This window comes from Nycticebus coucang, chromosome 17, assembly GCF_027406575.1.
Source record: "Nycticebus coucang isolate mNycCou1 chromosome 17, mNycCou1.pri, whole genome shotgun sequence".
NCBI lineage: Eukaryota > Metazoa > Chordata > Mammalia > Primates > Lorisidae > Nycticebus > Nycticebus coucang.
In genome coordinates, this window is record NC_069796.1 from 38,054,500 (window position 1) to 38,069,245 (window position 14,746).

At 44.5% G+C, this 14,746-nt stretch overlaps 1 protein-coding gene across 5 annotated transcripts in view; it reads right to left on the bottom strand.

The window, feature by feature from the left end:
• Window positions 1–1,540: 1,540 nt before the first annotated feature.
• Window positions 1,541–14,746, bottom strand: part of DNAJC18 (DnaJ heat shock protein family (Hsp40) member C18) — a 46,989-nt gene continuing 33,783 nt past the window's right edge. Inside the window, exons 8-10 of one of the 5 annotated variants that reach the window (XR_008375190.1) lie at window positions 5,229–5,375; window positions 4,422–4,504; window positions 1,541–3,634 (exon numbers count right to left, since the gene is read on the bottom strand). Coding sequence is in view for 3 of the 5 variants with exons in the window: in XM_053566435.1 (XP_053422410.1) it covers window positions 5,251–5,375 (125 nt within the window). In the remaining 2 variants the exon portion in view is untranslated. Of the gene's footprint in view, window positions 4,505–5,159; window positions 5,376–14,746 lie in introns of those variants that run through there. The other 4 variants (XR_008375191.1, XM_053566435.1, XM_053566436.1 and 1 more) reach the window with 4 other exon arrangements.

Here is a 14,746-nt window from a genome sequence, read left to right on the forward strand (position 1 = left end):
GATTGCCTGAGCTCACAGGTTCGAGATCAGCCTGAGCTAGAGTGAGACCTCCTCTCCAAAAAGATAGCCAGGCGTTGTGATGGGCACTTGTAGTCTCAGCTACTTGGGAGGCTGAGGCAAGAAAATTGCTGAAGCCTAAGAGTTTGAAGTTGCTGTGAGCTATGACATCACCGCACTCCACGGAGGGTGACAAAGTGAGACTCTGTCTCAAAAAAAAAAAAAATAATAAGTTTATGGAATTTGACACCCCTAAGCAGGAAATGACTATATTAACAAGGAAAAGATGTTATCCATGACTAGAAAGGAAGCTGAAAGTTCAGATAAGCCACTCAGGCTGCTCCCAAAGTTCCCTAGGGTCTACTTCTGGGGTTAAATGTTGTGGCCTCACAAACGTGGCCATCCCTGTAGATCTGTAAGTGGTAGCTCTTGTTTCTTGGATTTGTTCTTAGGTTCTTTTCTTTGTTTTAATAATTTTCAGTGGTAGGTAAGGCCATCTCTGTTGACCTCTCCAGTACAATTAAATAGAACTTGTAATGATGGAAATGTTCTACAACTGCACTGTTTTCAAGGCAGTACTTGCAATATAGCTTATGTGACTGAGGACTTGCTTTTTTTTTGAGACAAGAGTCTTATCATGTCACCCTCGGTAGAGTACCGTAGAATCACAGCTCACAGCAACCTCAAACTCTTGGGCTTAAGCGATTCTCTTGCCTCAGCCTCCCAAGTAGCTGAGACTAAAGGTGCCTGCCACAACGCCTGGCTATTTTTTGTTGCAGTTGTCATTGTTGGTTAGCTGGCCTGGGGCTGAGTTTGAACCTGTCAACTTCAGCATATGTGGCTGGCGCCAAAACCGAAACAACTGTGCTACGGTGCTGAGCCTGGTTTTTTGTTTTGTTTTGTTTTTGAGACAGAGTCTCATTTTGTCACCCTTGGTAGAGTGCCATGGCCTTGGCCTTTAAGAGTGCTAGGATTACAGGCGTGAGCCACTGCTTTGAAGTTTTTAAAAATTTTTCGTTAAGGCTGAGCATGGTGATATGCTGCAACTGCTGTTATCTGATAGAAAAAGTATGGAATTGGCTCGGCACCTGTGGCTCAAGGCCACATACACCTGAGCTGGCGGGTTCGAATCCAGCCCAGGCCCACCAAACAACAATGACAGCTGCAACCAAAAAATAGGTGGGCGTTGTGGTGGGTGCCTGTTGTCCCAGCTACTTGGGAGGCTGAGGCAAGAGAATCGCTTAAGCCCAGAAGTTGGAGGTTGCTGTGAGCTGTGATGCCATAGCACTCTACCCAGGGCAACAGCTTGAGGCTCTGTCTCAAAAAAAAAAAAAAAAGAAAAGAAAAAGTATGGAACTGACAATGCCACCAAAGCTGTTCTAAACATAAATAATTTCCACTGATGGGTGAGGGAAAATTGGAGTAGAGATCAATAGTTTCTCTAGTCCAAAGTGGTTCCAAGGGAGTCAAGCAATATTCAGTGCTCACGGATACCCTGGGCAAAGGTAAAAGAACAAAGAAAACATATAAAGCCACTCTTTTTATATAAAACCATTTAATGTTTGTCTTTTTAAAATACACTCATTCCAGATGCAGTGGATTAGGTGAACAGATTTTTGAGGACTCTTACTCCACCAGGAGCTGATCCCATCTGTGTCATTCCCGGCTCTGGACACAGAATATTCACATCTTTAGTTTTAAATACTGAGTGTGATGCACATGATATTAATCAATATTTAACACACGGTTCTTTACTTGGTGGTCATTGCACGAGGTATTAACAAAGCAGGCTCCAAAAATAAGGTGTTTCATAACTTGGCCCTTTCCAAAAATAAATGTTAGGACACTAAGCTTACATCTTAAATAAGTCCAAAATAAACATAAATTAAGTGCTAGCTCCTGTGAGGAGCAGTGCATGCAGAAACAATGAACTTGCATGTGTAGCCAGTTGTAACAGAAAGCTGCTGGAATCCCAGCAGTGGTTCCTCACAAAGCCAGTCCTGAGTATGAGGATGAAAATGAGAATAACACATAGCTTGATCAGACTGCTGGATCCCATGTTTCTGTGGTGTCTGGAACTCACTCTAATTTCTAACAGTTTCCAAAAGAAAGCACAGCAACAATCTCTCTTTTTTTTTTGAGACAAAGTCTCACTATGTTGCCCTTGGTAGAGTGCCATGGCATCACAGCTCATAGAAACCTCAAACTCTTGGGCTTAAGCAATTCTCTTGCCTCAGCTGGGACTACAGGCACCCACCACAATGCTCAGCTATTTTTTTTTTTGTTGTTGTTGTTGTTGCAGTTGTTTAGCTGGCCTGGGCTGGGTTTGAACCTGCCACCCTTGGTGCATGTGGCTGGCCCCGCAACTACTGTGCTACAGGTGCTGAGCTAGCAATGACATCTTTTTAATGGACACTTCTCCCAAGCCATGAGGCCTGGAGCTTATCAAGGAAGCTTAGAAGTTTTCTGGCTTGAATAGACGAGCCCTACTCGTCTGCTAATCTGGCGGATGCAGATTCCTTCAAGCTGCAGTGTTTTTGTGTTGAGAAAGATTTTCTTCCTCTCTGCCTCACTGCAGATAGCATCTTTATTTGAATGAGAGCTTCAGTTTCTGCTAGAGCCTCAGCCTTATTTCTGAGCCCCACTCCTATCACAGATGTCTCCAAACTGCAGTAATAGCCCCCTAAAACAGTCTAGAGCTGTATTAGTCTTGGCTTGTCTAGAGCCAAGTTCTGATAGCATGAATAAGCTTTACCTAAAGAATTTTTATATGATCAGGAAATCTTCCAAAGGATGTGGGCAAGAGGAAAAAGCTATTTTACCACCATGCAGATAACTCATCTAAAATATAACCCAGGCAGGAAATCATAGTTTAACAATATTTTGAACAGTACCACATAGATTAAACTATTCTTCAACCAAAAGAATGTTGGTTCACTTGAAAGAAACCAATGTGAGTGTTGTGGTCTGTTGGTAATAAGACAGTACCATCAGCGATACAAAAACTAGACAATTGACATGACATTTAATGGAGTTAGTTACTATTGTCTCTGGTTAGTATTATCACAAGTAACTCATCACTGTGTGACTAGAGCAGGGTCTTTTAGCCTGCCAACTCAGTTTCATTATGGCCCATTTTCTAGCAGAGGCTGGGGTTGGAGAGAGGAAAGCTTTGATTTTTGTATGTATAGGAAAACAACTTTCCATAAGCCTGTTTGGCTCATGGGTACATCCTTTAGTCTCTTAGAGGGGGTCAAGAAGGTCCCTCAAAACCAGAATAGGCCAAGCTGGGCAGCAAAACTTGGCTTTTTCTAGAAAAGCTCCCCCACCAAACTCAGCAATTGTCTGCTACTAGCCACCAAAGCCCTAATTCCTTACCTATAAACCCATCTACTGTGGAATGTTTAATGATGAACTATGCTAGATAGTGCTGTCTAAATTATGAGCATTCATCTGAATGGTGAAACTTTACTTTGGAAATCAGTTTTAATATAGACTCTCTTTCCAATAGAAACTTTTCTTCCAACCTGAAGAGAACATGGAATATAGACCATACTCACCTAGCAAAATTTTCAAGTTCAAAGATTCAAGATAATCTGGGCAGCTCAATCTTAGCAGCTCACTTCCACAGGAAGGCCTGAAAAAACCACACAGCCCAGGAATGACTTAGTTTTTCCTGTCAGCAGTGGGAAGGGATGCCTGCATCTGAGGGGCCTCTTATTTTCTTTGCAGAATCTGTGTAGAAAGGGTCCAGTTTCCTAAAGACCAACAGAGAAGTTTTCCTGGATGGATGCAGGAGTAGATGGATCCAGAACATAGAAAGGATTATTCAAGGACAGGGGACAGAGGCATCCTTGAAAGAGATTTTGCTTTGCCAAACTGGCAAGAATCATCTGAGAAATGAGGATGATCTCTCCCACTTTCTACTTGATAATCAGCCTACCATCTAGTTCTGCTACTATCTGCTGTATGACCCAGGTCAACCATTTATCCTCCTTAAGCTAATGTTTGCTCTCATTCATAAAAACAGAGATAATGCATCTACTTCACAGAGTTGTGAGGAAGAAAATAAATGAGAGCCCATTCCTTATTGTAGGCACTCAATAAGTGTTAAATGAATGAAAAAGCATCTCAGATCACAAACTATAGGGCACTTGTTAAACAAAATGACCGCAAATACTAGACCACTGTAGCCACAGAGAGGGTATCTGTCCCCTCTACCTCTAGGCCTGAGCAAAATCTGGATGGTTGGCAATGCCTTGTGTGGGTCTGACTCTGTATCTGTGTGAGGTGTAGGAACTCTGCTCAAGTGTGAGATACCAAATGATGATTCCAAGAGGAAATGATAAAAAAAACATTTTCTGGGTTCAATGATGGCCTGAGGAATCTGCACTGAGGAGCAGAGACTAGGTCTTGCATTTTACCTTCACCCCTGGGCCTTGCTTCCTGCTCTTGAGTTGTCCACCAAACTGTTTCACAGCTCAATAGTTTTTAATTTCTGGACACTCTAAAAGAAAGAGGATTAAGGACATAAAAAATCTCAAATCAGGTGGTTTGCTAATGCTACTTACTGAACAGAGATTGGGGTAATAGAAAACCATTGACTACAAAAGCTTGAGTTTCTCCATATTCCTTATAGAAAATGGAAAGTTGAGTAGGAACATGTTCCAGAGGCTGAATCCTGGGGGAGATGATGACACTAATGAAGGGAGAGGTATAATTCTTGGCAGACATTGTAAATAACTAAAATTAAGCTCCTTTGTCTAAGCCTAGGAATGCCTGGGGTAGTAAGACTTCACTGAAGAAGAGGAAGACTACAGCTACACAGGGGTGACCCCTGTGGCTCAAAGGAGTAGGGCGCCGGCCCCATATGGCGGAGGTGGTGGGTTCAAACCCAGCCCTGGCCAAAAACTGCAAAAAAAAAAAAAAAAAAAAAAAAAGAAAAGAAGAGGACTCGGGGGTTCCCTGAACTACATTCATAGAAGCAGGGTTGGCATGGAGCAGAAAGACTTAATCTAATGCTTTGCCATTAATTTAACTTAGATGAACTGTTTCTGGCTCCTAGAGCCAATCCCCAGGAAAAATTCTGTGATGACAAGTCTGGCTCCATGCTCACATTCCTTCAAATCTGCCCAACAAACAAAGCTAATAATAGTAGAATGTCAGTTCCTAATTTTGTATTATAAAATGGAATTAGGAACATAAATAGTAAGAAATAGCAAAATCCCAACCCTGTGTAGGATCATTATCCTCTCAGCCACCTCTGCGTAGGCCAGTAAGTTTGTTAAGTTTTTCACAGTTTTCAAGTTTCAGCGACTCTGCTTTCTGTTTCAATCGTTCATCTCTGTATAATCCTGCCAAATTGGTCAACTCCGACTCTGAAAGATAAAAGAGGGAACCAATTCATCGAGAGAGTTGGAGCTTTTTTTTTTTTGTTAGAGACAGAGTCTTACTTCATTGTTCTCAGCAGAGTGCCGTGGCGTCACAGCACACAGCAACCTCCAGCTCTTGGGCTTAGGTGATTCTCTTGCCTCAGCCCCCGGAGCAGCTGGGACTACAGGAGCCCACCACAATGCCCGGCTATTTTTTGTTGCAGTTTGGCCAGGACCAGATTTGAACCCGCCACCCTCGGTATATGGGGCGGGCACCCTACTCATTGAGCCATAGGCACTGTCCCAGAGTTGGAGCTTTTTGATTTCATTTCAATATTTCTGGAAACAAAGTTCCTTTTTTTTTTTTTTTTTTTGAGACAAAGTCTCTGTTGTCCTGGGTAGAGTGTCATGGTGTCAGCATAGTTCAAGCAACCTGAAACTCGGGCTTAAGAGCTCTTCTTTTTTTTTTTGAGACAGAGTTTCAAGCTGTTGTCCTGGGTAGAGTGCCATAGGGTCACAGTTCACAGCAACCTCCAACTCCTGGGCTTAAGAGATTCTCTTGCCTCAACCTCCCAAGTAGCTGGGATTACAGGTGCCCACACAATGCCCAGCTATTTTTGGTGGTAGTTGTCGTTGTTTGGCAGGCGCAGGCTGGATTCGTACCCGCCAGCTCCGGTGTATGTGGCTGGCGCTTGAGCTACAGGTGCTGAGCCTCAAGAGCTCTTCTTGCCTCAGCCTCCCATGTAGCTGGGACTACAGACATGTGCCACCACGCCTGGCTAGTTTTTCTGTTTTTAGTAGGGCAGGGTCTTGCCCTTGCTCAGGCTGGTCTAGAACTTCTGGGCTCAAACAATCCACTCGCCTCAGTCTCCCAGAGTGCTAGGATTACAGGCATGAGCCACTGAGTCTTGCTAGAATCAAAGCCTCTTTTATGTTATTTAATGTTTTATCTGTCAATTCAATTTAAGAAACATTTACTCATTTACTCCAGAAACACGTTTTAGGCACTGGACCAGGTGCTGAGGATTAAAGGATATCTGTGATCCTGCAGTTCTACAGTATCTGTGCTCTGTTACAAAAGCACAGGTCTTAGCCCTTATCTCTAAAACATTTGACACCAGACTTAGGAAATGTGCACGTGTGCGGTAAGAGGAGACTTCTTTATGGCCTTCCTATCAATGGTATTCCAGTGGCAGTTGGGAGAGAATGCTGTCCAATCACCTATTTCTGTCATCTGGAACAAAGACAGCTGCTTCATTCTTCCCCCTGTGTCACTGCATCATAACTCACATGTGCTGACACAGAGCCTACCTCTGGTGAGTATGCTTCTACAGAAGGCCAGGTTACTGCCCATTTTCTTCATTCCCTCCCCATGTGTTGGGTTCCCAACTCACAGACCAAAGGCAGCTGGACTCTTTTTTTTTTTTTTGAGACAGAGCCTCCCTATGTCACCCTCAGTAGAGTGCCACTCACCCTCACAGCAACCTCAAACTCTTGGGCTCAAATGATTCTCTTGCCTCAGCCTCCCAAGTAGCTGGGACTACAGGCGCCTGCGACAATGCCTGGGTATTTTTTTGTTGTAGCTTATCATTGTTGTTTAGCAGGCCTGGGCAGGGTTCAAACCCGCCAGCCCTGGTGTATGTGGCTGGTGCCCTAACCACTTAGCTACAGGCACTGAGCCCAGCTGGGCTCTTTTAAAAGTGAAATCTTCTGGATCTGATGACCTTTGTCTCCTTGACTAAATGAATTTCTTTTTCTCTTCAGAGTGGAGAAGGTCATTCTATTTTTAACCAGAATATAATCTCTGCTGTCTTTCCTGACTCAACAGTGGTTTGGCTGCCTCTATTTTTAATCTTTTGTGAGGTTTCAAAGACATTATTAGGGAGGAAAGCCTGAAAAGCACCTTTAGAGACATGTTGCATATTAATAGGATGGCATACTTGGACAGGGTGTGTGTTTGAAGTGTGTGCTATTTTAATCATTTTAAAATATGCCTATCCATTCTTAATCAGCTTACTAACAGATTTTGTTTTTGGTGGTGGAACAAGAGGCACCTGTCTGATTAATCAGCACATTGCTTAGAAACAGGAATTAATATTTAGTTAGGGAAACAATAGCATTGCTTTCGGAATAGATTTCTATCAACACAAAACACTGTCTGGCATTTCTGTTCACAATGATTCTATTTACACCAAGTAAGGCCCAGAGTGCAGATTAAGTGCGGTACTCCAGGGCGAGGGATGGATATGCATGAAAACTCTCTCTACAATGGGGCTGCAGAGCCTGGGCTTTAGCCCAGCAGTTGCTTGGCAAGCAGTAGGTTTCCCAGGCTCCAGAACAATGTGCTCTACCCACCTTGGCAAAGTTGCCTACCGTGCTGACTAGCCAGGGCTTGTGTTAGCACAGACATCCTCACATGTAATGGGGCTTCATAGAGGGTCATATGCACACCTAAATGAAAGCTCTCTGCTCTCACATCTGCCCAGAGCCTGTCACTAACTTTACATCTTGGGCTTCTTTGGCATGTGGGAAACCTCTTCAAGAGGACTTCTTGAAATCAGTCTATAGTCTATGCCTTTAGTCCTTTGGAGCCACAGTTAGACCAGTATATGGTACAGTTTCTGTTGTCCTGTTTTTCCTTGAAATGATTTCCTTTTCTTTCATTTCTTTTTCTTTCTTTCTTTTTTTTTTGGGTGGGGGGAGAGAGTCTCACTCTGTCTCTCTCATGGCATTATAGCTTACATTAACCTCAAACTCTTGGGCTCAAACGATCCTCTTGCCTCAGCCTTCTGAGTAGCTGAGACTATAAGCACTTGCCACCATGTCAAGCTAGTTTTTCTTTGTATGTATGTATGTATGTATCTATCTATCTTTCTCATCTAGACAGAGTCTTACTCTGTCTCCCTGGGGTTGAGTGCCATGGTGTCATGCTTAGAGCAATTTCAAACTCTTGGGCTCAAGTGATCCCCTTATCTCAGCCTCCTGAGTAGCTGGGACCACAGGCACCTGCCACAATGCCTGGCTAGTTTTTCTATTTTTAGTAGAGATGGGGTCTTGTGCTTGCTCAGGCTGGTCTCAAACTCCTGAGTTCGAGTGATGCACCCACCTCAGCCTCCCAGAGTGCCCAGCCTTGAAATTATTTCTTTATATTTTTTGTTTACTGAACCTTTTCAAATACCTCATTCCCTGAAATCCCATTCCAGAAACATTAAGGGCTACTGATTCTTAACATTTTCTACATTAAAGATCACTATAACAAGCTGATGAAAGATAACTGTTTTTCTCAAAACATTACATTGCTTTTCTTTCTTTTTTTTTTTTTGTGATTTTTTGGCCGGGGCTGGGTTTGAACCCGCCACCTCCAGCATGTGGGACCGGCGCCCTACTCCTTGAGCCACAGGCGCCGCCCATATGTTGCTTTTCATAAAGCTCACTGAAACCAGGTCAGAGACCTCTGCTCCAGAGCAAGGACCTTGCACAAGGTCAGGGTTTCAAGGAACCATGTCCCATACCCCTACTACCATGCTTAGAGAAACCTCTCTCCAAACTCCCAGTGAATCCTTTCATCCTTCAATGAACAAAGGATAAACTCTAAGAATGTGTTACTTTTAACAAGTTCTGTTAATATTCCATAACTTCCAAGGAACTAAAAAAATAAAAATAGCCTCAGGAGAGGCAGGATTGAGAGAACTCATTTTCTTCTTAGCAACATGCTCCCCTTGTCCTGAGTGACAGTATAACAGATGGACAGAGCAATGAGGTAAACAGACTCAGGCAAACTACCAAGAGAAGCAAGTCAGGGCCTCTCCCAAAAACACTCTGTGAGAGCCTAGTTTGGAGTTTGGGCAGCTATAAGGCTCCAACAGACCACAACTATCCTCACGATCCAGCCCCAAGAGACAGTGCTGCATCCAGTCTCGGTGCCAAGCCAAGCCAAGCCAAGCTTGGCCTCCACCAGGAATCAGGCACTTACTATGCGCCAGACACCGTACAAGGATTATAATCATACCATCTTCAATAATCCAAACAAACTCTCTAAGAGGAAGTTGATTCTATCCTCATTTCAAAGCCTAAACCATCTACCCACCCTGTCACTCTGCCTCAGGGCATGGAAAGAAGTACTCCTCTGCCAGCCAGGGCCAGGATCTCAGTTCAGCTTGGCTAGGCCAGGAGACAGTTCCTGCCTACACTTTTGTCTAGCCTCAGCTGAATGGCATGGCTACTTCCCCTGGCATCAGGTTTATTATCTAGATTCAGCTATGAAGGAGTAAACAGAGCAATTTGTGTTCATAGTAAGGGATTACTCATAAAAGTTCACACAGACAAAGCATTCTAAGAAAGAGCAGTGCAAATAAGTGAACCAAAGATTTAAAAAGTCAATGGTTAACTTTGCTAAAAAGAGTTTTCATTTGATATTTTGCCACGAGTGAACTTTGTTCTCAAGTGGGTTTATTTTTACAACCTCCAAGTGCTATATTTAACGTTGTTGGCTGCACTTGCTGCTGGATTGGGAGGGCAGATGCTGCTTGTTCTCAAATGGCACTTGGGTTGTGTGGAGGCCGCACAAAGCCTCTGTACTTAAATGCTAGAAATAGATTTTTAAGGGGTGTGTGCTGATAACTCTCATTTGGAACTTGTGGATACACATATCATGCTTAATCACTGGGTTTTTATTTATACCTAGAGAGTGCCAAAGCTCTGAGTGAGGCCTCATGGGGATGAGAACAAAAGCTTAGAATCCACTTTCACTACATTCCTTGCCTTGAGCTCTTTGCAAAGTTCCAACATCTTACTGCCACAGAGGATGTGTATTTGCATTTGAAAAATGTGAAGAATGTGAAATGTAGATTTTCTTCCATTTCTTGTAGAAAGCAACAAATTAAAAACCCTCCCAAGGCCAAGAACAATGAGAAGTTTTAGGATATACACTGTGGCTTTCACCTAATTTAGATCCATATATATAATGCCTTTTAGTCTAAAGCAGTGGTTCTTAACCTTCCTAACGCCGTGGCCCTTTAATATAGTCCTTGTGGGTCATGACCCACAGGTTGAGAACTGCTGGTCTAAGGTCTTTATTCTGTTCCAAAATTCTTTTCTTTTTTTTTTTTGAGACAGAGTCTCATTATGTTGCCCTCGGTAGAGTGCTATGGCAGCACAGTTCACAGCAACCTCAAACTCTTGGGCCCAAGCAATTCTCTTGTCTCAGCTTCCCAAGCAGCTGGGACCACAGGCACCTGCCACGATGCCCGGCTATTTTTTTGTTGTTGTTGTTGCAGTTGTCATTGTTGTTTACCTGGCCCAGGCAGGGTTCGAACCCACTACCCACAGTGTATGTGGCTGGTGCCATAACCACTGTGCTATGGGCACCAAGCCTCCTGGTTTTGTTGTTGTTGTTGTTTTGTTTGTTTATTTGTTTTTGAGACAGTGTCTCAAGCTGTTTCCCTGGGTAGAGTGCCATGGCATCACAGCTCACATCAACCTCCAACTCAGGCTCAAGCAATCCTCTTGCCTCAGTTTTCCTATTTTTAATAGAGATGGGGGGGGGGTGTCCTCGCTTTTCCTCAGGCTGGTCTAGAACTTGTGAGCTCAAGAGATCCACCAGCCTCAGCCTCCCAGAGTATTAGGATTAGAGGCATGAGTCACCATGTCCAGCCTCTTTCCTGGTTTTTATAACTTATAAAATCTAGCTTAACGGGCGGCACCTGTGGCTCAGTCGGTGGGGCGCCGGCCCCATATACCGAGGGTGACGGGTTCAAACCCGGCCGCGGCCAAACTGCAACCAAAAAATAGCTGGGCGTTGTGGCGGGCGCCTGTAGTCCCAGCTACTAGGGAGACTGAGGCAAGAGAATCGCTTAAGCCCAGGAGTTGGAGGTTGCTGTGAGCTGTGTGAAGCCACGGCACTCTACTGAGGGCCATAAAGTGAGACTCTGTCTCTACAAAAAAAAAAAAGAAAATCTAGCTTAACAATGGAATAGGGTACTTCCTGACCCCTCAGTTTTTTTTTTTTTTTAATAAAAATGGAATTTCCTCCTCATGTTTAAATCTCTCTTATATTACAGCGTCATTGCTCACTAAGATCCTCATGCACCTTTAGAGTACAGTAGAGCTTTGCCATATAAGGGGGAGAAGGCCAGGTGTGCTAGCTCATACTTGTAATCCCAGCACTCAGGGAGGCTGAGGCGAGTGGAGTGCCTGAACTCAGGAGTTCAAGACCAGTTCGAACAAGAGTGAGACCCCATCCTGAAAACAGCTAGGTATTGTGGTGGGCACCTGTAGTCCCAGCTACTCTGGGAGCTGAGGCAAGAGGATTACTTGAGCCCAAGAGTTTGAGGTTGCTATGAGCCATGATGCCATGGCACTCTACCAAGGGTGATAAAGTAAGACTCTTGTCTCAATAATAAAAAAAAAAAAGTAGAAATACAGGGAAGAAACCAGGTCCCTAAAGGTTTAACCCTGCCCTAGTATCCATAGTCCTCAATATTTTCATGGTTTTCCAATCCTGAGTATCCTCTCTTCAAAAGACATTTGCTAAGTATCTATTCTAAGGCAAGGACTATGCCAGGAACCTGGGGCACAAAATTAATAAAACATGGTTCTTGTCCTCAGAGAGCTCTCAGTCCCATACAGAACACTAACATGTGCCTATGGAACTCTTACACTGTGTGATCAGTACCATATGAGTAGGATGAACAAAGTGCTTTAAAAAAAGAGGATGGGCAGTACCTGTGGCTCAGTAGGTAGGGCACTGGCCCCATATACTGAGGGTGGCAGGTTGGCACTGGCCCCGGCCAACTGCAACAAAAAATAGCCAGGCGTTATGGTGGGTGTCTGTAGTCCCAGCTGCACGGGAGGCTGAGGCAAGAGAATCGCCTAAGCCCAAGAGCTGGAGGTTGCTGTGACCTGTGACGCCACAGCACTTTACCAAGGGTAAAAAAGTAAGACTCTGTCTCTAAAACAAACAAACAAACAACAACAACAACAAAAAAACCCACAGAGGAAAGACCAGGCACAGTGGCTCAGACCTGTAATCCTGTAATAGCACTCTGGGAGGTCAAGGCGGGAGGATTGCTTGTGCTCACCAGTTTGAGACTGAGCCAGAGTGAGACCCTATCTCTAAAAAAAAAAAAATAGCTGGGCGTTGTGGCTGGTGCCTGTAGTCCGAGCTACTCTGGAGGCTCAGGCAAGAGAATCACTCGAGCCCAAGAGTTTGAGGTTGCTGTGAGCTATGACACCACAGCACTCTACCCAGGGTGACAAAGTGAGACTCTGTCTCAAAAAACAAAATAAAAAAACACATTAGAAGAAAAGACTAACTTGGCATGGGGATGGGAATGCATGATGGGTCAGCAAGGGCTTAGCAACACTGTGATAAAGCAGCTAATTTTAGGCCGGGTGAGGTGGCTCATGCCTATAATCCTAGCACTCTGGAAGGTGGAAGTGGATGGATTGCTTGAGCTCACAAGTTAGAGACCAGCCTGAGCAAAAGCAAGACCCCCATCTCTACTAAAAATAGAAAAAACTGAGGCAAGAGGATCACTTGAGCCCAAGAGTCTGAGGTTGCTGTGAGCTATGATGCCATAGCACTCTACCCAGGGCAACAGCTTGAGACTCTGTCTCAAACCCCCCCCCCCAAAAAAAAAAAAAAAACAGGCTGGGTGCTCATAACTCAGTGGTTAAGGTGTTGGCCGTATGCTCTGGGGCTGGTGAGTTTGAACCTGGCCTGGGTCTGTTAAACAAACAACAACAACAAAAAAGGTAGGCATTGTAGCAGGCGCCTGTAGTGCCAGCTACTAGGGAGGCTGAGGTAAGAGAATCGCTTGAGCCCAAGAGTTTGAGATTGCCATGAGCTGTGATGCCACGGCATTCTACCAAGGATAACAAAGTGAGATTCTGTCTTAATTAAAAAAAAAGACCCAGCTGCTTGGGAGGCTGAGGCAAGAGAATTGCATAAGCCCAAGAGTTAGAGGTTGCTGTGAGCCGTGTGACACCACGGCACTCTACCCGAGGGCGGTACAGTGAGACTCTGTCTCTACAAAAAAAAAAAAGAGCTAATTTTACCAGACATTGTTAGATGTTTAATGATACTCACTAATTAAATTTTTACGATGAGTTAGAATTTACTTTTTAAAAATTAGTCAGGGCGGCGCCTGTGGCTTAAAGGAGTAGGGCACTGGCCCCATATGCCAGAGATGGCGGGTTCAAACCCAGCCCCGGCCAAAACCTGCAAAAAAAAAAAAAAAATTAGTCAAAGCTGGGCACCTGTAGTCCCAGCTACTTGGGAGGCTGAGGCAAGAGAATTGCTTAAGCCCAAGAGTTGGAGGTTGCTAAGAGCTATGACGCCACAGCATTCTACTGAGGGCGACATAGTGAGACTTTGCCTCAAAAAAAAAAAAAAAAAAATTAGTCAAAGCCATTTCAGAAGATGCAGTTACTAATGTGTATGTGTAGAATTCAAGTGGGCTGGCTCGATGCCTGTGGCTCAAGTGGCTAAGGCGCCAGCCACATACACCTGAGCTGGCGGGTACGAATCCAGCCTGGGCCAGCCAAACAACAATGACAGCTGCAACAAAAAATAGCTGGGCATTGCGGCGGGCACCTGTAGTCCCAGCTACTTGGGAGGTGGAGGCAGGAGACTCACTTGAGCCCAGGAGTTAGAGGTTGCTATGAGCTGTGATGCCACAGCACTCTACCCAGGGTGACAGCTTAAGGCTCTATCTCAAAAAAAAAAAAGAATTCAAGTGGGCTCAAAAGTGAAACTGGAGCCAGATGCTGTGCCTCACACTTGTAATTCTAACACTTAGGGAGGCTGAGGAGGGAGGATTTGTGTGAGGCCAGTAGTTTGTGAGACCAGCCAGAGCAAGAGCAAGATCCCATGCCTACAAAAAGTAGGAAAGCTAGCCAGTAGCTTGTCATCCCAGCTACTTGGGAGGCTGAGGCAGGAGGATCACTTGAGCTCAGAAGTTTGAGGTTGCAATGAACTATTATGATGCCATTGTACTCTAGCCCAGACAACAGAGTGAGACCCAACCCTGTCTCAAAAAAAAAAAGGTGAAACTTGGCTTTGTGCAATGGCTCATGCCTATAATCCTAGTACTGAGGGAGCCTGAGACAGGAGGGGAGTTTGAGTCCAGGAGTTTGAGGTTGTAGTAAATTGTGATAAAACCACTGTTTTCTAGCCTAGGCAACAGAAAGAGATTCTGTCTCAAAAACTGTTGGCTGAGAGATAGGGCTACCCCCATTGCTGGAACTCCCTGGTAATACTCGCTAAAGCTTTAGACCAGGGCAGATGTTGTCACCCCCATTATATCCAGAGAAGGAAATAGGGTGGAAGGCCTATACCTACCCCTACTGAAAGGAGACCCAGGGGAAGGTAGGGA